The sequence below is a fragment of the Netta rufina genome, assembly GCF_964035555.1.
Source record: "Netta rufina genome assembly, chromosome: 16".
Classification (NCBI taxonomy): Eukaryota; Metazoa; Chordata; class Aves; order Anseriformes; family Anatidae; genus Netta; species Netta rufina.
This window is the reverse complement of record NC_140140.1, coordinates 8,958,534-8,981,293: the sequence shown is the minus strand read 5'-3', so window position 1 is coordinate 8,981,293 and position 22,760 is coordinate 8,958,534. Positions and strand designations below refer to the sequence as shown.

General features: G+C 40.3%; 1 protein-coding gene across 1 annotated transcript in view; it reads left to right on the top strand.

Moving 5' to 3' along the window:
* Nucleotides 1–22,760, top strand: part of ATP9A (ATPase phospholipid transporting 9A (putative)) — a 61,266-nt gene that overhangs the window by 17,329 nt on the left and 21,177 nt on the right. The window contains exons 5-15 of the mRNA XM_084296667.1: nucleotides 2,248–2,306; nucleotides 3,164–3,215; nucleotides 3,795–3,889; nucleotides 5,163–5,243; nucleotides 6,586–6,661; nucleotides 9,632–9,708; nucleotides 10,312–10,472; nucleotides 11,224–11,366; nucleotides 12,163–12,275; nucleotides 15,191–15,403; nucleotides 20,488–20,649. Coding sequence (XP_084152793.1) covers nucleotides 2,248–2,306; nucleotides 3,164–3,215; nucleotides 3,795–3,889; nucleotides 5,163–5,243; nucleotides 6,586–6,661; nucleotides 9,632–9,708; nucleotides 10,312–10,472; nucleotides 11,224–11,366; nucleotides 12,163–12,275; nucleotides 15,191–15,403; nucleotides 20,488–20,649 — 1,232 coding nt within the window. The remainder of the gene's footprint in view (nucleotides 1–2,247; nucleotides 2,307–3,163; nucleotides 3,216–3,794; nucleotides 3,890–5,162; nucleotides 5,244–6,585; nucleotides 6,662–9,631; nucleotides 9,709–10,311; nucleotides 10,473–11,223; nucleotides 11,367–12,162; nucleotides 12,276–15,190; nucleotides 15,404–20,487; nucleotides 20,650–22,760) is intronic.

Sequence of the window (22,760 nt, the reverse complement as noted above, 5' to 3'; positions counted from 1 at the left end):
AAAATACAAACTGGAAACAATGTAAATGCTAAATACACCTAGGTGTGTGTGGAAGAAAGCACTTCTAGATGCATTTATAAAAGCAGTAATTTATTATTACAAAAATATTTTAATAGTAGAGCAATATTGGGAAATGAAGCAGTTGTGTTATTAGCTAGTTTCTTAAACATGTGTGAGAAAACATCTAATGTTTAGGAGCTAGTTTCCCCACAGAAAGAAAAAGGAATTACAGAATTCCCAAGATCAAAATAAAACTAATTCAAGTACGTTGCTTTATGGGAGTCCTGAGTCAAAGGAAACATCTGGTCCTGAGCCTTCTTAGTGGGACATATGGTACATGCTGCAGAGATGTCATCCACGAGAGTCCAGGAGTAGGGCTGGAAAAGTAGAACTAGATTTGCTGCCTGAAAAGGGCATCTCGTGTGTACAAGAGTTATAAAAATGCATATTGGTTCAAATGGTCCTCTCTTTCCTCTACCTAAAACTAGCTGAGGTTGGGAGGATAATTGAGGGTTATCGATACAAGGCAGATCTCCTCCGGTTGCTTTTTTTTTTTTTTTTTTTTTTTTTTAATGGAAAAAAGTTTGGAGCAGCTAACATTGTTTTCAGAATAGTGATTCACAAAGCCCTTTACGTGCATAACAATAGGAAATAATGGCATTGTAACTTTGCCCAATTTTATTTTCTGGCATGAATTTATTTCATTAAGTGACACAAAATTTTCCATTCCTGAGCTCTGCAGGTAGTGCTGACTATACTGGCAGTCACCAGCTCAATCCTTGTGATTTTTAAGAGAAATACATAAAATATGGCTGAACAAGTCCACCTGTACTGCCAAGAACTTTTTTTAGCGCAGTGGCGCAGGAGTTGCTGTGCCTGTGTGCAGAGGGCTCGGTTCGTGCCCTCCTTTGCCCAGAAGAATATTCAAAAGCACTTTTTGTTGTTTCATGAATAACCGTATTAAAAGGGGAGGAAGAGATGTTATCTGTCAGACCCTTTTAGTGTCAGAGTACCTAACTTTGTATAGCCCATACAGAGGACTGCCAGGGATGCTTTTTGGGATCCTCTCGGAGTGCGGCTTTTCTTTTCAAGCCCCTGCGTAATGGACTCTTAATCCCCCGTATGCTTCCTGCCCTAGCAGAGATGTCTTTAGCCCGGCATTCGTTTTGTTTACTTTTTTTCAGCTAAAACTCTCAGAAGGCAAAACCCAGAATCTGCAAAAGACCTATGAGATATTTGTGAAATGGGCCATGACTGCTTATAATTTGTAGGAATAATTACAGCATGTAAGGAAGTCTGCATTTATTAGCAGCAGTGATGAAGCATGTTGTTAAGCCCGCAGTGTGTCACCAAAGCAGCAGGCTGCCGGGAGCCCAGAAAGGCTTTCATTGTTAATTTGGAGCAGAAACACTGAAGCATATCCTGAGAAGGATGCTAATGAAGGGACTGCCAGTAGTAAAATCCTAGTGACCTTTGTGCTTTGTGCTAATTTCTGCTCCCCTCCCTTCCCCCTTCTCCTTTCCCCCTGAGCTGCTATCTGGCCAGTTAGCCCCTGAATTTGGAGGTACAGTAGGAGTGTTGTCCGTGCTGGGGTGAGCTCCCACGTGCCTCCCCCACTTCCACTCAAATCACAGCAGATTAAAGAGGCTTTTGTTGAAATATAACAGACAGACACTTAGAGGCAGGGTTCAAATTAACTGATTATAAATCACTAGTTAGTCTGAGAAGTCAAATCTAGAGCTGGCTAATGATTTGAAATTACTAGCCAATTGTGAAATTAATCCCCTGTTTTAAAGCAACTGGGAAATGCTTGAGAGCTGCAAGGAAATAAATACGTAGGTGTTTTCTGGGGGACTCGTGCTCTGCGGGTTTGTTCAGGCTGTGTCTGCACAGAGGCCAAGGAGAGGAGGTCGAGCTGAGCCAGACACGAGAGCAGTGGCTCAGGAGGAAATGAGCCTGGTTTTTAAGATGTGCCCCTTTTAATTGTGGCTTCCAGGTCTTGCTTCAGAGAGTTAAGCTTTAAATTTTCATCCACTTGGGGAAGAGAGGTCATGAGCTCATGGTTCCCTATTGTAGCTTTCCTGGGTTTGCACTATTGTCTGCCTGGCGCATGCTGGAAGTGTTTTCAAATTCCTGGGTTTGATGGCTTGTGTCAGAGTTGTCACTAGAAGGTGACAGGCAGCACCCCGAGTCCTGTCCTGCTGCTGCGAGGCGTGGCTGTGATGTACTGGTGTCTTTCCTCTGCAGGGACTGTGAAGGTGAAGAGCTCTAATATACAAGTAGGCGACCTCATCATTGTTGAAAAGGTTAGCCTCTACGTGTCTATCTTTTTTGTAAAGTATGTTTCTTGCAAGACCTTTGAAAATGAGATATTTTGAAGTCATATTTGTTTTATGGTAGGCTCAGAATATTGAGTGTTGAACGTTCGTTATGATATTTAATCACTTTTCAAGGTCTCTCCCTTTTTCCCCCTGGCCCTGGAAACAGCATCGTTGTCCTTAAAAATGAGAGCAAATCTGTGCATAAGCTGTGTTTTCCAATTGCACTATAGCAAGATAAAGACTCTCTGTCCCTTACCTTTGACTGTTGGACAGGGGTTAAATGCCTGATACAAATGCAACATCAAGATGTTGTTTGGTGTAACCAACACAAGTATGGGGAGAGGGATCCATTTGCAGGCACTGGAGTGTACAAGTATATTCTCCCTTTTGTACAAGTTTGTGTTTTTTTCCTCAATTTATTTTCTTCACACGCACGCTCCGTGCAAATATCCGTGTTCTCTAAAACTGATGAAGGATGAACATATTCAGTCCAAAAAAAAAAAAAAAGAGCTGGTACCTGTAGATTTCAGATACTTGCTTTCTTCTAGCATAGGGCTTCTCGGAAGGAAGCCGGCATTAGTTTAAAATTTCTTCTTCTAGAATTACTCACTAGCTCTTTTGTAAACCTAGACATTGGCCAGTCTGGTCAGTGGGAGCTGGCACCAGTTATTATTCTGCAGGGAAGCAAATTTAGGATTCAAAGCAAAATGAATACCAACCTTCAGTCTGACAAAGAAATACTTTCTCCTCCGTAGCCCCTTTGCTTGTCACTGGGGCTGTGGAAGAAGGCTGCACACGCGTGCAGGGTCTATGCACAATAATGGCCTTTCTTCTTGTAACAGAACCAGCGGGTCCCTGCTGACATGATCTTCCTGAGGACGTCAGAGAAGAATGGTAAACATCTGGAACCAATTGTCAAAATAGCCATTAACCTTTCACTGGTTGTTTAGAGAAAATTATCTTTTGGAAATGTGAAAGAAATAGATAATAGTAAAATTTTGGAGCGACCGGGAATTCAAAGGCTTTGATGGACCGCCAGTTTTCAGGGTGTTACACTCTGGTCTTGTTTGCTAATCCAAGAATGTAGTTATTTGAACCCAGAGTAAATGAATGGGTTTGCAAAATGCTGTGCATTATAGATGTAAATCATTTTACTTGCTGTTCAGGTTTGTTTTGTCAAGTGTGGGATAGGGAAATGCTTGATTGGAAGGTTTACAAAACATAATGACTAATAAGAATATTTAAAATGTCTTAAAGATACAGTGCAGAATCTCACTGCATTTTGGACTAGTGGAAGGAAACGGATGTGAGATGCAAGAATATAATTCCTTGATTCTTACCTTATTAATAAGTACTACTTTAAATCGGATACCAAAGAAATAAAAGTGTGCTAGAAACAAAACCATTTCTTGAGCTATAGGTGTACATAAGAAAGCTCTAGAAAGAGCACCAACTGTTGTTGAAATTCCCCAGGGTCTTGCTTCCTCCGCACTGACCAACTGGATGGTGAGACAGACTGGAAACTGCGGCTGCCAGTTACCTGTACTCAGAGATTGCCAACTGCTTCTGTAAGCTGCTTTATTAAAAATACTCTAGTTGTTAAATATGCATGTCTGATTTTCCTGAAAAGTGTTCAGGTGCTTCAGTTAATGGGCTGCTTCGAGAAGCGGGTTAATTTAGCATTGCTTTGCACAGGGCTCAGTGCATGTTCCAGGTTAGCTCTGGCAGTAAAGTGTCTCGTACTGAAACTAAGGGTAAACCAGCTCTTCCTGAGCTGCAGGCAAGATGTCAGGTAAAGTGAAGCAGGGTGTCTGGGTGCCACGCAGCTGTCACTGCAAAGCTGCATGGACAGAAGGGCGCTGGGGCTGGCAGCTAGGGAGTGGCTTTGCAGCAGCAGGTGACTCATGGCAGGGTGCTCCTGTTTTCTTTTTCCTTTCCAGACACCATTGCAGTAACTTACTACAGGGTAGGTCTTACTGCGGCATACGTATCCTTGTTCTTCTTAAAGTCCCCCTTTCATTCACTGGAGTGCAGTATACTGAGACACAAGTCATCCGATTTAATGAAATGGATTCAGAAATAAAGCTTTCATTACTCTCCATCAAAAAAGGCGGAATTGTCACTATGGATGCTCCACTACATGATTTGAAATGAGTGTACAACCTCCATTAAACATTCTGTTCCCTAACTAAACTACTCTCTAGCTAAAGTGGTTTACTCTGACTACTCTGTAGTTAAAGAAGTTTGTGTCGAAAAAAAAAAAAGGGGGGGGGAATCTGTGTACCTGTTTTATTGATGTTCTGTCTGTAAAAAGTACAAGAAGTTTATTTTATACTAAGGCTTTGAAGAGAAACATTCTCTCCATGGAGTGAATAGTTCATGAGTGTAGGAGTCAGCAGTGAATGTTCTTTTCAGAACTGGCATATCTCCTTGTCACCATAGAACTGTTCCCAGTGACACTAGCATCTCAAACTAAATACCTAGTGGTAGGATGTTCCTTGGTTGCCTTGGAAAAGTAATCCAAATCTTTTTTTGATAAATAGTGGTAAGTGTTTTAGGCTAGCTTCATTATTCAGGCTGAAATTGCTTGTATGGGGCACCAACAACTAAGTAGTTCCCAGGAGCCTTTGTTATCATTGCAATAAATACTCTCGGATAAGTACTTTTCAGTAAAGCTGGTATAACAGTTGTATTTTCTCTCAGTTGAACTCAAGTAAGGAGTATAATTTAATTATTATCTTAACTTGATTAAGTAACTCTTGCTCAAAGTATTTTGTTAGAAACATTGGTACATTATTAAAATGTGGTTATCTAACTGCCTGCTAAAACGTCTGTTTTTAGGACCTACTGCAAATCCGATCCTATGTATATGCAGAAGAGCCCAATATTGATATACATAATTTTGTGGGGACCTTCACAAGGGTAAGTCCTACTTAGATATGCTTGAAATAATGTATGTAGTGTTTTCTGTGCAAACCTGCTGAATCACAGGATGCCAGACTTTTTTAGGAGAAGTGGTGAAGTCTTGTCATTCCTTGTACCCTTTCTGTGTTTTTGTTTTTGCACCCTCCATAAAATACATGTAATAAATCTGACATAAAAATATGCTTATTGAAGCTTTGACTTGGAAACAACATAATAGACTGTTTAAGATTAGGGTTCTTACTCTTAAAATATTAGGTCTGAACATTTGGACTAAGATTGGTAGTTACACATGCGTGGTGTTCAGAATGAAATCTGGACCACCACAATCACTACAGGGTTAAAATTGTTTACTGGTGAAAAAGCAGAGGTTCTTAGATAGATCAGTCTTAATTGTGAGTCAATTGTTTTTTTCTTTTGCCTTCAGTTGTTGCATGCAACCTGTGTGAACTTAGTTATATCTGCCCTCAGAGGGCAGTGGCTCAAACTCTCTGTGAAATATCACAGAATATCTATCTTTTGACTTGAAGATGTGGTGCCTATTTGAGGCAAAAGGTTGTGGTGTTTTTGTTTTTTTCCCTCTCTCCTCCCCTCCCCTCTCACTGGGATTATGAAAACATTAAGAAATACATCTAGTACCCTTGGGGAATTTTCAGAGGACAAATGTTTTTGTAACAAATGGGAGACAGTTACAGCTTTTAGAAGTTGTTTGCTAGTATTTCAGTTCCGAATTGTAAGTTTTTTAACTTTGAGGCATGGTTTAATCTGATTAATGGCGGTAGTATGGATTAGAAGTTTGAGTGGCTTAGTGAGGTTGTATATATGTTGTATAAACCCTGGGCATATATTAATTTACTTTCTTATGCAAAAGTACAGTCCCGTAGAATTAGTCTTTTGGTGCCTAAGAGGAATCAGATTTTCTTGAAACTGTTCTCTGGCATGCATCAGACAAGTTTCCAGGCATCACTGAGCAGTCCAAATTGGATCTCAGTGAGATCTCACAGCAGAAGGCAAAATGCTATTAATCTGCATGGACCAAGTGAGGAATACATTTCCCTGTAGTCCCTGGTGAGCTCCTGACAAATCCCTTTCTCATTTCTGATTCCCAGGGTCCTTCAGCAGGAACATGTTTCTTAATAGATTTTTTTTTCCACCCCTTCCTTTCTCCACTAAAATCAAGTTGGTTTTTAACCTAGACATAGGTTTAACTGTTTTTGAAAATCCTCCATCTTATCTAGGAGCTCTCTATCAATTCCCCCAGCATCCCTCTCCAAACACCCCTGTGTAACTCTGTCATCCAATAGTCTTTTCAATTACTGACATTTTTTTATTTTTGTTGTAGGAGGACAGTGACCCTTCCGTGAATGAAAGTTTAAGCATAGAAAACACTCTATGGGCCAGCACAGTGATTGCATCAGGTAAGATGGAGGCATGTGTCTTTTTTTTTTTTTTTTTTTTTAAGGGAATATGTTAACAATTTTTAAAGGTCTTTTTGTAATGGAATAATCTCTGTCAGTTGGAGAAATTAGCAGTCAGAGTGAGGTTTCCCACTTGTCCTAACACCTCTGGGGAGCAAGACTGACGTCTAATTGCCTCTTGGACATTCCTAGATGAGAAAGAATTGGAGTGGCCTTTGGGCACTTCTTTAGCATCTAGGACCAGAATAGCACTTAATTGCTCTCTGCATTGACATCCTAATCTGTAACAGAAATGGTGTCAAATAGATTCTGGTAACAGAAGCTAAGATGAAAGATTTCCAGGTAACTGCTTCCATTGAGTTTGTCTTACGTATTTTTAAAAAGAAAAAAATAAAATCTTTGACACATTTTGGTATATGTATACAATACGCTCGCAAGGCCTGAGATTAATCAATGCTCTCTTGCAGAGGCCTGTCAAAGTAAAAGCCTTGCTCTTCTCCTGCCTAGCATGCCTGCAAGATTTACAGGACAGTAGCTGGAGAAGAGTGAAATTCTGTAATGCAGTGCTGGATTTGAAGCTGTTGAATGGAGGGACTTAAGAGTGCTGTACCAAGGTGTATATGGAATTAATAACAATGAGAAGGAACTTCAAAAGGCTTCATGAAGCATCGAAAAGATTTTGATTTGCTCTTTTTTAAAACCAGAATATAATAAATAGATTTTATACCTGTATGTTTCTATCTACCCCTACCCAGACTCCTAGTTGAAACACATCTCAGTATTGTCACAGGATGTGACCAAAGGGTCATAAAAATCTAGTTGGCCAAGTGTTATTTAGTCAAGTAAATTATATTTAGGGATGAGTAATTGTTATGCAGTAGGTAACCTGCCTTCCTCCCTTCTGAGTGTAAAACCACTCAGATGCATTGGGACTGGAAGTTTCACATACCGAACAGGCTGCTTAACTCATGAGCCTCAGTCCATCCTGCTTTGGAACAAATACATTTGAAAGGAAAGCCACTTTCCTTGTGATTCTGACTTGAATGGCAATTTTTCCTGCAGCCCCCTTTCCCACATGGACTTTCTTACCTCTTCCTTGGAAGCTTTTGTGCTGATGCCACAGCTGAGCATAGTGCATGTGTGTGCTGCCACGAGCAGTGCGGCTGATGGGAGAGAGATGCTGTCCTGCCCTGAGCCAAGCTCCCAGCCAGCCTGCTGAGGGTGAAATCTAACCCTCCTGTCTGAGTATGAACAAAGTTATTTGTAGATAGATATCTTCTGGAGTTCAGCTAGTAAGAATAATGTTTGCAGATGTTCTTGTAATTTCAGCTGGTTTGTACAATGAAGTCTGTTTTGGATAGCCATAAAATGATTAGAAACACTATTTATACACATACCAGCATGTCTTCAAGCTGTTTTCTAGCCCTGGTAGGTTTCTCCCCTTATTTCAGCTGACTTGATCAATTTAAATTCAGTTGTGTTTTTCCTGTGGCAATAATAAATAGCGTGGTGGAGGTCATTTCTGTAAGGAAAACCTATTGGTTTGGAGAAAGTGTGGATATCATTTTTCTTCTTCTGTAAGCAAAAGCTGTCAAGTCATAGTGATGCCATCTCACTGGGGCAGCCTTTGCTTGTAAGATAAAGCAGAGCTATGTGACTTTCTCCATCTGCTGCTTTAGTAGGAGCGGGTCTGACTCTGACTGTTTGCAGTTGATTTGGAGTAGCTGTGCCATCTGCTGATTTGAATTGTGATGATCTTACCACCTCCTGCCATCTGGTTCCAGTGACTTCGTGTTGTGCTGTTTGTTGTTGTTGTTGTTGTTGTTGTTGTTGTTGTTGTTTTTCAAAGGAATGTTTCCCAGCATTTTTAGAAACCACCTCTTTTGAATTATTCTTATTTGATAATAATTCACTTGCAGCTTGCTAAAACTTCTGTTGCTAATGGGAGCAGGGGAATAGTGGAGTATAAAATGGCAATGTATTAACAACAGAACAACAGTGCTTCTTTTTTTTGTTTCCCCACTGTTGTTTTTATCCATTTTTATAGACTCCTAAAATTTTCTGCTAGAAACTTTGACTTTGGCAATAGCACAATAGCAGCTTTTAAACTCTTGACTGTAGCTAGCTTTTTCTCGATGGCTTTTTGCAAAGGCTTTAAGAGAAACCTGTAGAAAAACAGTGGTTTATGGTACTAAACTGTATTGTATTTCTGCAGGAAGAAAAGAGAGCTCTTTAGAAACTGTGGGACATAGCATTAAAATACATAGATGGGCTCCCAGCAGCTCCATCTGTTGCAGTAAGGTGGGAGTTGGTATGATTTGCCTTTCTGCTATTAAACAAATACTTAATTTAAACTAAAACATAGATTTTTAAAAGCTTTTACAGATAGTAAAATTTTTGGTAATTTTATCTTTACCTTAAAGATAAAATTACCAAAAGATTGTGGAAGACTGCACCAATAAAGAACAAGTACAGTCCAGAGCACTAATTTAGATGCGCTTACAATGGAGGACCACTATCTGAAGTAAGGCAAACTTAGCACACCTGAGTGAGGTTCAAAATAGTGGGAGAAAACACAAGAAATCCTCCTTCCTCAGCAGCTTTTATTGATATTGAGGAACAACAGCTTACATCAGAAGGGGTTACTGAGGAGCCAAGAGAGCAAAACTCTTGATTTCTCTTTCCATGCTCTTTAGTTGCTGCAGTCTGTCCAACCCAGCTGGAACAAGCCCAACCATAAGGGCAGTGTGGTTGAAGACTTGCTGACTTCTAGTAGGATGTCTTCAGTTCAGCATCTGTTTTCATGGATTTTATATTTCAAGTACTGGCCTTTCTAGTCTGATTGTTATTGCGTTAGAAATTAACCTGCTAAAAGTCCATTTCAACTGCCAAGCCTCTGTATTTAACAAGCATTTTGCAGATAAAACAAGTGGAGATTGTTTTTCTTAGGCTAATGCATGTTTTTTTCAGGTACTGTTGTGGGAGTTGTCCTCTACACTGGAAGGGAATTGCGAAGTGTGATGAATACTTCAAACCCAAGAAGTAAGGTAGGGTAAGGATAATAACTAATTATTATCTTACAATAAAAGGGGGCAGAAATTTATAATTAAAAAATATATATATATAAATCCAAAGGCTATGTGTACAGACTGTAGGAACAACATCCTACAAATGATTTATATCTTCCAACCTATGATTTAGATAGTTACCATTATCAGAGACATATTTTATTTTTTTGATCCTAACTACAAGTATCTGCTCACTTTTTGACAATGGTAACACTTCTATTTTCTATGGTTATAATAAAATAGACCCAGACAGAATGGGAAGGCTGATTTTGCTGCATTTTTTACATTATAGCAAAGTTAAGACAAGGTGTGGGGATATTTATATAGTCTGCAGCTTTTGACAGCATGAGTCTTTCACACCTCTTCATGCACTCCTCAGCTTCCAAAGGATGGAGCTCTTATTTAGTAAGCTGGAACAGTATCGTTTATAAATTTAAATATGTTTGTAGTGTTTTATGTGAAAAAAGTTAATGACTGTTGAGAGACAGCTCGTTGGATATAGCAGCTCATTCTCTTTGTGAATACTAAATTGAACTAACACCTTCGCTAGTGTGATTGAAATGTCTCAATTTCATTCTTTAGATCGGTCTCTTTGATTTGGAAGTGAACTGTCTTACGAAGATCCTGTTTGGGGCTCTTGTCGTGGTCTCGCTTGTCATGGTGGCCCTTCAGCATTTTGCTGGCCGTTGGTATCTTCAGATCATAAGATTTCTCCTCCTGTTCTCAAACATTATTCCTATTAGGTGAGTCAATTGTTAGTTCTTCCAGCAAGATACTGCTTCCTCTGCATCCTCCTCCACACTTCTGATGTGAACAGTCATGTAAAGTCATGTGTGTTCCTCATTTGACAACTAAATAAATTTAGAAATAGAAATAGAATTACTGTTAAAAGTTGTTTTGTTGTTTCTGCTGAATTTGTTTAGTGTTTTAGCCTGTTTGCTGTCTGTGCTCTCTAATTTAGGCTGCAGATTAGTCATTTAAGGCCCCTGTTTCTGTGTTCAGGCTGCCTGGTTACTCTGATAAGAGCAAAAATAGAGGAGAGAGATTTATATAGCATGTAGCATAATAGGATCCAACTGCCTTTAAAAAGGGGCTGAAATTTTAATATTTAATTGTGCTATATTAATAAGCAGATTGTTATTTCCAGTGTAGGTCAGGGATTTGTTTCAGTTCCATTTTTAACCTGCTGTCTGCTTATCAATCACACTGTCCTTATGCGTCTGAGTCCATCATCCTCTCAAATTATCTGTCCTCAATGTAATTTTGTCATATATCCTTTTGAATCACAGTACCACTGCAGCAGTGCGCAGTTCTCCCCATCTGCCACCCAACCACTCATTTTGAATATACTTCTCCCTGAATTCCCTCTTCGGCTGCTCAAGCTCAGTATGGAAGGCCTGGCCTTCTATTGCATTGTCACAATTCACAGTGATTTTTTCCAAAGTTTTAATGCAGATACACTTCCTTTTTCTTTTTCACATTCCTCCTGCATAGTTTGCGTGTGAATCTGGACATGGGGAAAATTGTCTATAGCTGGGTGATCCGCAGAGATTCCAAAATCCCTGGGACTGTGGTTCGATCCAGCACTATACCTGAGCAGCTGGGGAGGATATCCTATTTGCTCACAGACAAAACAGGTATCTATGTAGAAAATACAGTTTTGAGTTGTGGTTGAGTTGTTCTTTTTTGTTATGTTTTTGACTAGCCACCGATCATAATGTAGGATTTCTTTGGGTTGGGAGAAATACGCACTTTCTGCCACTTTGACAATATGATTTCATCAGTTTAAAATATTTTTTGAATTTTTGTTGTTGTTCTGAACATGTCATAAATAAGAGAGGACACGAGTACTATGCTACTTGAAAAAATGGTTCAAGTGTGATATTAAACCAAAAGTAGAGGTTAGACTTAAAATCAAAATCAACTTTTAGAGTTAATTTTTAAAGCTGGATGAAGATAAGTTACACATTTGGGCAGAAACATATGATCAGTCTGCCTGCTGCTATCCTCACTTTTTACAGTTAAGTTGATTACAAAGGACTAATCTGTAAAAAAAAAAAAAAAAAAAAAAAAAAAAAAAAAGCTTTGTCTGACATAAACTCCTGGTTCTGTTGAAGGTGTTCCCAGAAATTTTCTTTGGTTCCAGCAGGACCAGAGCTACAGCTGCCACTCTTTCTGGCATCACGTTTTGGGTGAATGATCTCATTATTTCTTACTGGGACAGTGATGTGCACCACAACTTCCCAGGAGATTGTGCCCTGAGATTTTTAATACCATCACCTTTGGTCTCAGTCTGTGCTGAGAGCCTTGTGCAGTGACTGACTCAGCTTCTGGACCATTTCCTCTTGGAGTTGGGATACAGCAAGGACAAGAACGTGCCCTGGGGATAGACACATTGGTTCATGTTCCATGTTGGTGCTGCTTCTGTTACAGGAACGCTTACACAGAATGAGATGGTCTTCAAGAGACTTCATCTGGGCACGGTGGCTTATGGCCTGGACTCCATGGATGAAGTGCAGAGCCACATATTCAGTATATACACCCAGGTAAAATTAAATTGGATTTTTTAACTCTTTGTTAAAGTTTTCCAGATTGCTGGGCTAACGGTGAATTAACATGTCAGGGACCTGCCTATTAAATGTTATTTTTTTGGAGAAGTCTGAAGACCATTGGGTGCTTAATCCAAACATATTAGCCTGATTGCATGCTACATTTTTTGGTTATTTCACATCCACCAGTTTTCTAAGTCCAATTGCCACAGCACTTGCATGGGCCTGTAAGTGTAAGCACACATAGGTGCCTGTGTCTTGTTACTGAGGTCTGATCATAAGATAGCATACTTTTATTTAGACATTTACCACTTACAGCAGCCACACCATTTGCTTCACGGGAAAATTGATAGGGTGATGGATAGTGGATTAAGTTGCTGTTTGAAAGGCTGTGTAAAGGAAGAGGAGCCATCAGTATTCAATAAGCAGTAACAGAGAACAGTGGGCCATTGCTGCTGCTCTAGGCCAGGTGGTTAAAAAAGAAAATGGTGAAAGTGGGATTCTTTCTACAGTGCACCAGTGGCTTCTGGAAGTCTCATATGGGACATAACTGATGTGTGCTTTGAGAAATAGCTATAGCTAAAGAAGACAGGAAAGTCAAGATATAAAGCATAGAACAGGAAAGTCCTGGTTTGGAAATCTTTCCCGTGCATTCCTCTTTCAGTGTAATTGGATGAGTGAGCATCCAAGAAGTCTTCATCTTTGGATGAAATTCTAAGAATAAATTCTTAGAATTCATTTCAGAATAAAGAATTTATTCTGAAATAATTAAATTTATTCTTAGAATTTATTTCAGAATTATTTTAAGAATAACTTATTAGAATTTATTTCAGTTTTACCTGATAACCAGATAGTGCCATGAGATCTGTCTGGATCAGCAAGCTGTATTTCCTTAGCATGTTACAGTGGACACTTATCAGCTGAAATTTCGTATAGATGCATGCTGTTCTTTCTTATAGATGAACTTTTACTTAAAAAGATTGTAATACCGTTGGCTGGGGAGGGATCAGCTGTCAACAGCTGGTGTTCCAGCCACCCCTCTGAGCAGTACTTATTTAAGATTTAAGAATTGTCGCTAATAATGTAATCATGGAAGCATTATTTTTCATTTTCTGCTAATAGCTGGTTTTGCAACTGCATTTATTTCTAACTTTTTTGTGACTTAATGGCAATTGAATTTTCTTTTGTAAAATGTGATTCAACAGATGCAATCTGTGGAGGTTAGTGATGGGTTGCTAGTCCTGCATTGTGTCTCAAGCATTTTCATTTCTCAATAGTTGTGGTATTGCTTCATTCCTACAGAAACCACAGAAGTGGTTTTCAAGGTACCCGTGCTTTTCATTGAGCATGAACACCCCATGTAGTGAACTGGATTTTTCATGTCACATTGTTCTTGTTTCATTCTAGAGATTTTAGACTCAAGTGCATTTTCTGTAACCCAACAAACTGAAACATGAAGCCAACATTCTTGCCTGGAAAAGGGCACTACCATAAATAGGATTTTTATTTTTTGATTTTGTTCAAGGTGGTAAAGACATACAGCATTTTTCCTTGACCTCAGTAATCTGTCTGGTGGCCTAACTTTTTTTCTGGGCAGACTGTCAGGCTACTGTATCCTTTTAACCATGCATATTATGATTGCTAAATACTTGGTATTTTGAGCAATTATCTTTTTCACTGACATGTGTCTCAGGTAGCTTTTAACTCCTGTAGCCATCTCTCTATTTCCCTCCTCTGCTTTCACAGCCCTTAATAGCATCTGCTTCTTCTCTTGCTGTTGAGACCCTTAAATGACTGAACTGTACATTTTTTGCTAAATACAAAACAAACAACAACAACAAAAACGTAATAAAAAAACAAAAACAGACTTCAGATTTATTTGCCATCATTTTGTATTCAATCTCCAGAGAAAACTTGGCTACTGGTTAATTATTTGCCAAACTATTCAATATTTGTTAAGAATGTTGTGATGACTGTGAGTAGTCCAGTATGTGAATAGTTGTACATCAATCTAAATGTACTTGAGCTGAGGGTTTGCTATTGTTTGGTTTGTTTAAAGCCTGTTGCAACAGTGCTGATGAGCTGCAACAGTAAATTTGAAAATCTTGTGTGTCCTAATCACTAGAATGTGGAAAGTAGCATGTGGAATTACACTGGTAAAGGACGTGTCTCATAAAATGTTTATCATTACAAAGTCAGATTTCTTATAATGAGAAGCATTTGCAGGCAATGATTCATTTTGAACTGTAGTTCTTATTCTGTGCTCTTATTTTTACCACGTTGTGCCCTTTGACCTGGAAGCGAAACTTTTGTCCTCTTGACACTAAAGGTTAACAGACCAGGAAACTAGATCACTGTGTGTCCCCTCTTCAACCAGGATAATTTAGTAATTGTGCAATTATCTGAAGAGTCCCATTCTGATACTAAAAATAGTATTAAAAATTAAATGAATGTAATTAAGATTTTCTAGGTCCATACAAGTCATCTGTTTTCTGTTTTCAGCAATTATATGCTCTCGCGCATGAAACTTAGCTGAGGCGAAACTTTCAGAGCCATTGGTCTTTTGTGAAGCAAAGAGTGGTTTCATCAAGTCTTCTGACTTTGATCTTGCATCCATTGGTGTTTGGTACATCTGCAACTACGGCCCATTTACTCCATGTACCATTCTAAAAATTTAGGTGAATTTTTTGTGGGCACCTTCCTCCACCACTAATTGTGATACATAAATTGAATTAGTGTATTCCTGGTCAGAGTTAGAGTACAGTGAGCACATCTCATTCCAAGGGACAGAAGAGTCTGCAAAACTACTATAGTACATATATACTCTTCACTGAAGTAAAGTTTCAGTTTGAATCTTTTTCTCTCCAATAAGACTTTATTCTTTTTTTTTTTTTTTTTTTTTTTTTTAAAAGCAATCTCAGGACCCACCTGCTGTGAAAGGCCTTACCTTAGCCACCAAGGTGCGTAAAACCATGAGCAGCCGAGTGCACGAGGCCGTGAAGGCAATTGCGCTGTGCCACAACGTGACGCCGGTGTATGAGTCCAACGGGGTGACAGACCAGGCTGAAGCCGAAAGACACTACGAGGACTCCTGCAGGGTGTACCAGGCCTCTAGTCCTGATGAGGTCAGTTTGCGGAGTTTGGTTCATGTTTCTGCATTCATGATTTGTCCAGGATGTATTTTGTAGGTCAGTATTTTAAGTTCCTCTGACAACGCTTAGCAAATTATAGGCAATGGTGTCTTGGGAACCTGTGGAAGGTGGTTGGACCACTCTCATCAGCCAACTTGTCCCTCATTGGCAGTGTGTTCAAACTTCCAGACAGAGTTCAAAGTTGGAAGTCTTGCTGGGTCTCATGTCTTACCCGGGAGGCATCCCTTGCCGTGCAGATGGGACAGACCTGGAGCCTGAGTTAGCTCTGCAGGATAACCAAAGTGAAGCAGAGTTGGTCTTGGAGCAAAGCTGTGCTGTACCATTTCTCCATCAGCACCTAGTCCAGCCTGGGCTATGTGTAGCGGTACAGCAGAGGGGAAATTTGCAGAGGATTGATGGAGACTCTTACTGGGCACTCTACAGAGCAGACTGAGTACATAATGGATGATACAGTGCTCTCTGCCATACTCTGCAATATTTGAAAAAATAGTGCTAGTGTATGCTTATTGTGATGCATCTTCTTGAGTGCAACTATGCTAAAACAATTTATCTATTAACTTGTACATTTGGTTTATGCCATTGAAAGACAGAAGTTTTAAACTTTTCATAATATCCTACTGAGGTCCTATTGGCCATTGGACTACATTTGGAGGATTCTTCCATGTATTGCCTCAAATAAAACAAAATTCCCTCTGGAAATAAACTTCTCACCCTTGACATCAGAAGAGAAAGTAGCTTTCCTTATAGTTAAAGATGAGAAATTGTTTGCATAAAAATCAATGTATAGGTAAAAATCTTCAAATGGACAGGTTTCTGAGATTGTAGTGCATGTATTACTGAAAGACTGGCATACAGAGTTAGGCTCCACATTTTGTGCCATTCAGAATATTCTTTGTGGTGTTCTTCTACCCAAGCATGCAATTCATTAATTTCATATAATGTGGTCTTCTCTGTATTACGCAAAACCACTATCTTTGCTTTTTTTTCCCCCCACTCCATTGGTATGCCTACAGTGACAACAAATGCTTACCCCTCCCTGCTTTGAGCTGGTGAGCAGATCCCACACCATGACCCAAGTCTTGTGTTTTGCTTACTTGCTTTTCTCCTCTAATGTGTTGCTTTCCCCCATGAAGGCAGCTTTACAGAAAGCAACTGCCTTTGGATTGAAATGAGATCTGAATGATTTCCAGATGGTAATTTTTGTGATCTGTATTTAAGTTTTTTCTTTCCTTTTTTCCCCTAAAGCATTTACTGGCTATTTTTGTGCAATCCTCTGTTTATTTACATGTGTGCTGTGGTATATAGTGAAGTCAGTGATTTTTCTTTTCCTTTTTTTACTTTATATTATTCTGTCTTTAAAATATTTATGGAGCAATTTGTCTCAAATACCTAAGGGATTATTGTTTGTTTGTTTATTTTACTGTAGCATGATAACTAATCCTACCAACATTATTGTTTAAGTTCTTTTTTCTTTCTTGTGGTGTTTTAAGTAGAGAATTACAGTGGGTTCAGAAATCAGATATGCTTTGCTGCATTGAGGAAATCTCGTCTGTAGGTCTTAAATATACAAATATTGTTTAGACGTGCTCTGTGTATGTCATACTAGATGCTACAATATGCAGGATCAGCACAAGTCAAGTCCTTGAGAAGAGAGTGATGCTGTTAAATAACATTCCCTGTAGGGGAATGGCTTTGGACTCCTGTTAAAGCCAGCCTTTGAAATTCTATATCAATAAAATATTACCATGGCAGGGAAGGTCAGTTTATGAAATGAGTACAAAAACTTGTATTCTCTTTACTTTAACAGCAAGGGTAATTTCTACCAGTTGGCATAGGATTCATTTCCTGTAACAGAAAGCAGGATTTCCTAAATTTGTTTCCTGTGCACACTGCTATTTAGAAGACTTGAAGTATCTTTATTCAGGTATCAGTTACAGCCTTGGGGCTCTGCAAGCGTGTCAGTTGTAGCCATACAGTAACTAACAGGGGAAATGAAATAGATATAATCTGATCAGAGATAAGAGTGCCTGGGATTCCTGGGCAAACAGTCTTTAACCCTGACAGCCCACCACAGCTGCCAGGACATGAAAGGGTGCTCCGATCAATGGGTTTCTGCGTGTTGTCTGTGTGCCTAGGCAACCCTAAATGGGACGTTTGTAGAGCAACTCATAGCACAGAAGGATCAATTTGTCCCTTTGGAATGAAATTTATTAGTCGATATCCACTTCGGTGGTGGCTTGGGTAATTTAATTGTCAGAAAGAGCAAAGTTGAGGGGATGGTACGGCGGGCTCCCGTAGCTGCTCTACTCTGTAATGCATGGATCTTTGTCTGACTTGGCCAGGACAGAGCTACGAACTCCTGGAGAGCTCTCAGGAACCTTGCTGATTTCTCCTCATCAGTCAGCATGGGCTCATGAAAAGGTGTATGAGTGGTTTCCATGCTGGTTAAAGCTGTCAACGTATCTTTGCATCTTCCATGTTTCGCATCTTTTTGCTGTGACCAGGAGCCTTCCAGTTAGCGATTTATGGGGTGCAGAGTAAAGTTTTTCTGGCCCATGCCACTCTGGAAGCACGTTGCCTGGCCAGATGCCCTGGCCCTGCAGGAGAACTGGTGGCCTGTTGTCCTTGGTGTCATCCTGCAGTGTTCAGGGCTGAGCACATTGTGCTTTGTGGTGAATGGGGACGGTAATTTCAGTGCTTGCAGTGGCTCTGATGGGAACACTTCAAAATGATATCACTTTTCCTCTCTGGTAATTCGCGAAGCACTGCAGAGGCTGGGAGGTGGCAAGTTAAAAGGGGTCAGCCCCACTTCCCCGTGCTGAATGGGCTTCACCTGGAGGGCCATTGAGGGCTGAAAGAAGTAGTGCTCCTGGGCCCAGCAGCAAGGGAGGGGGGGGATTTCCTTCATTACTCTTCCCCTTCTGCCGACATGCCTTTTTGTGGTCTCAGGGCCATCCGAAATGAGTGGTGGCACACAATGAAATGCAGTTAGTTTGCAGTATGATGTGTGCAGCATAGCAGGTATCCTCTGCTGCTCTTCAGTTGCTACTGTGCGCTGGGCTTTTCTTCCAGGAGGTTTGAATGCTTCCTGACATAGAATTGAAGTGAGATGCTGGCAGGGAAGGAGGAATCTGTGGAAGAAAGTAGCAATGGAGATGCTTTAACAGCCTGAGGTGGGAGCAGAGCTTTATGTCTTCAGACATTTGCAGCTCACCAACACGGGCAGATGAGCATCTAGTGCTATGTACACCAAGCAGGTCCTTGTGTTAACATCACACTGTGAAAAATTCTCAATCATTATTAACCAGAGTATTAGAAACCTGAGCTCAATCTCTGCTCTGGGAGGTAGTTAGGAGTATTATCCAACTGCATCCTTTAATGCACTAAGGATGTCTTGAAGAAACTTTTGAAAAAGAATCTTGAAAGGTCCTTTGATTTGTTGTAACCTTTGTGAATAAGCCTGCAAAAACTTGCTAGTATTAAAACAAATATTGATTTAAAGGCCTTTAAAGACAAAGCCAACTCAGCTAATTTTTTTTTTTCATCTGATGATTTAAGACTACCTTAAGAAAGAAAAGGATTTATTTTAGGTTGTTTTTTAAACCTAATTGTGGATGAAAGGGAGCCGAGATATAAAAGATTGTCTGATTAGACCAATTGTATCAACTTTCCTAGTAAAACCGTGAGTCGATGCAAGTATTTATAGATTTCATTTCTATCTGTATTCTAGTGTATGTGATTTCCCAAAATAAATCTCACTTTTATGTAAGGTATTTGTGGGAATAGGCAGTAAAAGCAGAACCTGAAATGCCCAAGGAGTAATTAACCTTCAAGTCAGCAGCAACCATGTGCCCCACATTCTCACATTCTTGAGAACGTCACTGTAAAATACTTCTAGTATTTTGTATTTGTTTGGGGAAAGTATCCCTTGATCCTTCCTGGAGGCACGTGATATATGGGCTTATGTCAGCTGCTGCTCCCATCCGTTACTGCCAGGACAGCTTCTAGAGCGAAACGCCTGTATCTCAGCAGGATCATTCCTAGGTGGCTATGTCAGCTGAGGTGGGGAGACGGGGGCAGCGCTGGGGGAGCAAAATGAAGTCTTTGGTCTTCTGTTGTGACTTGGTTGTAATTTAGTGAATGCTTATAAGGAAAGCAATGTTGCAGGTCCTCAAATACGGAAAGCGGCAGTCAAAATGATAGTTGTATAAGCTCAACTGAGTACTTCTGTGTGTTGAAAAATCAGTTTTTTTTTTTAATTATTATTATTAATTTGTTTGTTTTAATGTGTGGGGCAGAGGAGCTCTGTTAAAAAGTGCCTGCGAGCCAGCCTTCAGCTGTTTTGCTGCTCAGTACAGAGATTGCAAATTGCTGATGAACTGTAACTACCAAACCGAGTACAACAGGGAGCTTGTTTTCCTTTGTTTTTCCATGTGAATTTTTAATGATCTCTGCGTTAGCATTTCAGGCTTTGATACTGTAAATCCAGGGTGAAAGCATCACTTTGAATTCTTGATTTCATAAACAGCAAGTTTTGAAACAGCACATTCAACAAGTTAGGTGTTTGTAAATAGATTTTACTAATGGGCCCCTACAGAGGTTTGGGCGCCCTGGAGCTGGGCAGAGGGTACCGGTGCCTCCATTTGCTGTATGTTTTCCTTCTGGACACTGCAGCCAGAGGCAGGGAGCCAGCGGCCACCTCCTGCTAAGGGCCTAGGAAAGCTTTGCAGCTGATTCAGGAGCTGGCCTGTCCAAACCACAGAATTACTCTTAGTGAATGCTCAGTGTCAGGAAAAGCCCGTTATATCCAGCTGTACCAGAGCACCTGTGTAAAAAATGTATCATTAACATTAGGTGGAGATTTCAGCAGCCTGATGATCCACAGCCCACCAGTTTTTCTGGAAAGCTTGGGCTCCACTTAAATGCCAGACCCACAACCATGGTTAGGGTGCTAGGCCTGGGCTGGCATTTCCCTTTCTGCCTCCGTGAACAGTTTTAATTCATGATACAGCATAAGTTTCAGAGCAGATTACAACCTGCTGTGCCTTTCCTCTCAGGTGGCCCTGGTGCAGTGGACCGAGAGCGTGGGCTTAACGCTGGTGGGCAGAGACCAGTCCTCCATGCAGCTGAGGACACCAGGCGGCCACATCCTGAACTTCACCATCCTCCAGATCTTCCCCTTCACTTATGAGAGCAAGCGCATGGGGATAATCGTCCGGGTGAGTGGCTTCAGTTACACGCTTCTGTCTGTGATTCTCCTGCGAATATAATGTGGAAGGTACAAAACATTTGCTCTCAGGAGTGGTGTGCTTCCTCAGGCTATAAACTGGTTCTGTGTTTTGAGCTAATAGCATCTCGCTGCTGGGTTAGTTTGGTGATGTATCCTTTCCTTCATCTTCAATTTTTGAACTTTAGTCCCTCATTCAAACTGACAGGAAAAGGGAGGAGTGAGCTGAAGCTTCAGGCACTGTGTGCGTGTGTCCTCCACGGCTCTGTCTGCCTCTGGCTTCTCCTTCCTGCTCATGTTTTTAATTTCTGTCCTGGATTTCAGCCGTGGGTCCAGCTTGTGCTCGGTCTCCACAGCAGTTGTGGTGGTACAACAGGGGGAGATAGAGACAGCAACAACTGGGAAGGAGTGAGGGGATTGTGGACTGATGCCACAGCAAACAACTTCAGCAGATTGGTAATGGTAGTGTGGTGCTGCCCTGATCTCTGCCAGGTGCTGAAACTCTGTCAGACATTGTGGAAGTACAAGACTGCTGGAGAGGGCACTTGCTGTAGCTGCAGAGAATGGTGGAGGTCTTTCTGAGCTGTTTAACATCTCAAAGCCGTGCTGAGAGTGTTGTATCATGAGCAGAGTTCAAAAATAGCTGAGTTAAGGTAAAAGGGTACATCTGTACATGCAGATAATTTTATCAGCAGGGGCAGGCACTGCACAGGCTAAATATGTGCCCAGCTGAAATTGTGCATGTACCTTTGTGATTCTGTCTGCAAATGCAATAGAAGATCACACTTCCAGAAGTTAATTACCTTGAAAAAGAAAGAATAAGAAAGCATGGATGTTTTAAAAACAGTAGAAACGAGTTATCACCATTATCATCATTAGTTTTCCAGATACTGCTAGGAAATCAATGTTAGAAAAATAAATCAATCCAGCTGAAGCAAGGCACTTCCATTTTCCTGCAAAGCAAACAAGGTGAAGCAGTTTGAATATTTCTTTTGGAGATAATTAAAACATTGCTGTTATTTTTTTTACTGAAAGTACAGACATATAATTGGTGCCAGGAATTTAAAACACGAATAGGAAACCTATAATCCAGGGCAAGATATGATTTGCTGTATCATTGCATAGGATCTGCAGCCTTGTTATTTAGGGTGGGGAGAATGGGTAAGGTTGATCCTTGCCTCCTTTTGCTTTGTGCTAAAACTAGATTGCTGCATAGTTATTTGGGGGTATCTGGAAAGAGAGTGTAAGATTATCTTCTGCCTCATATTTTAAGTTATAAAACAGTGGGTGGAATAGTCCTTGTTGTCATTAGAAGCAGCTGGGACCAGGGTAGTGTATGTGAGCCTCTTCCATAGCAGATTTATTTGGTCTGCTTCATTGGCTAATGTTTGGAGGCTTCACAAATATGAACTTCTCTGGCTGTCTGGCGGAACACAGCCTCTGTCAGAAACAACATCATGGAGGAATAATGTCACGGAGAACCTGAAATCTCTCAGTAACAGCAATATTGGTTATAAAGATAGAACTGTAACGTGCACACAATAGCTTTTGCAAACCCATGCATGACAATCTGTGTTTCATACAGATTGAAATTCATTAAAGCTCACGCAAATGGCTGTATTTGCATTATTCCACCTGAGTATTTTGGACCTGGGTCTCCCGTTACTCAAGGAACTGCTTTTAAGTGCTGGATTGCAGGCCTCAGTACAGCGGCACAAATATGTATTTCAAGTTGTTCCAGGCTTTGGAATATTAAAACATGCCTGAGGGCAGGAATGCTGGTTGAAATGGGCTGATAGGCTGAGCTTGTACAAAGTAATCAGTGTGTTAAATCTGTGAGTCTAGAGACCTGACTGAATGTGTTTGAACACAGAGTCCCACAAATGTGTCCTGCTGCATGGGATGATAGCTGCAGCAAGGATAGCATATGTACCTCTAAATACAGCAAGCATAATTTCTTCAGCTGGACTATTTTTTTTAATGGTAAAAGTGATGTGGTGCCTTCAGACAACCTTTTTGAGTCCTAAAAGAAAAAGATGAGCAATAAAAGATGGAGGAATAAAAAACCTTTCCCTACCATTACTTATGATAAAACAGTTCCTC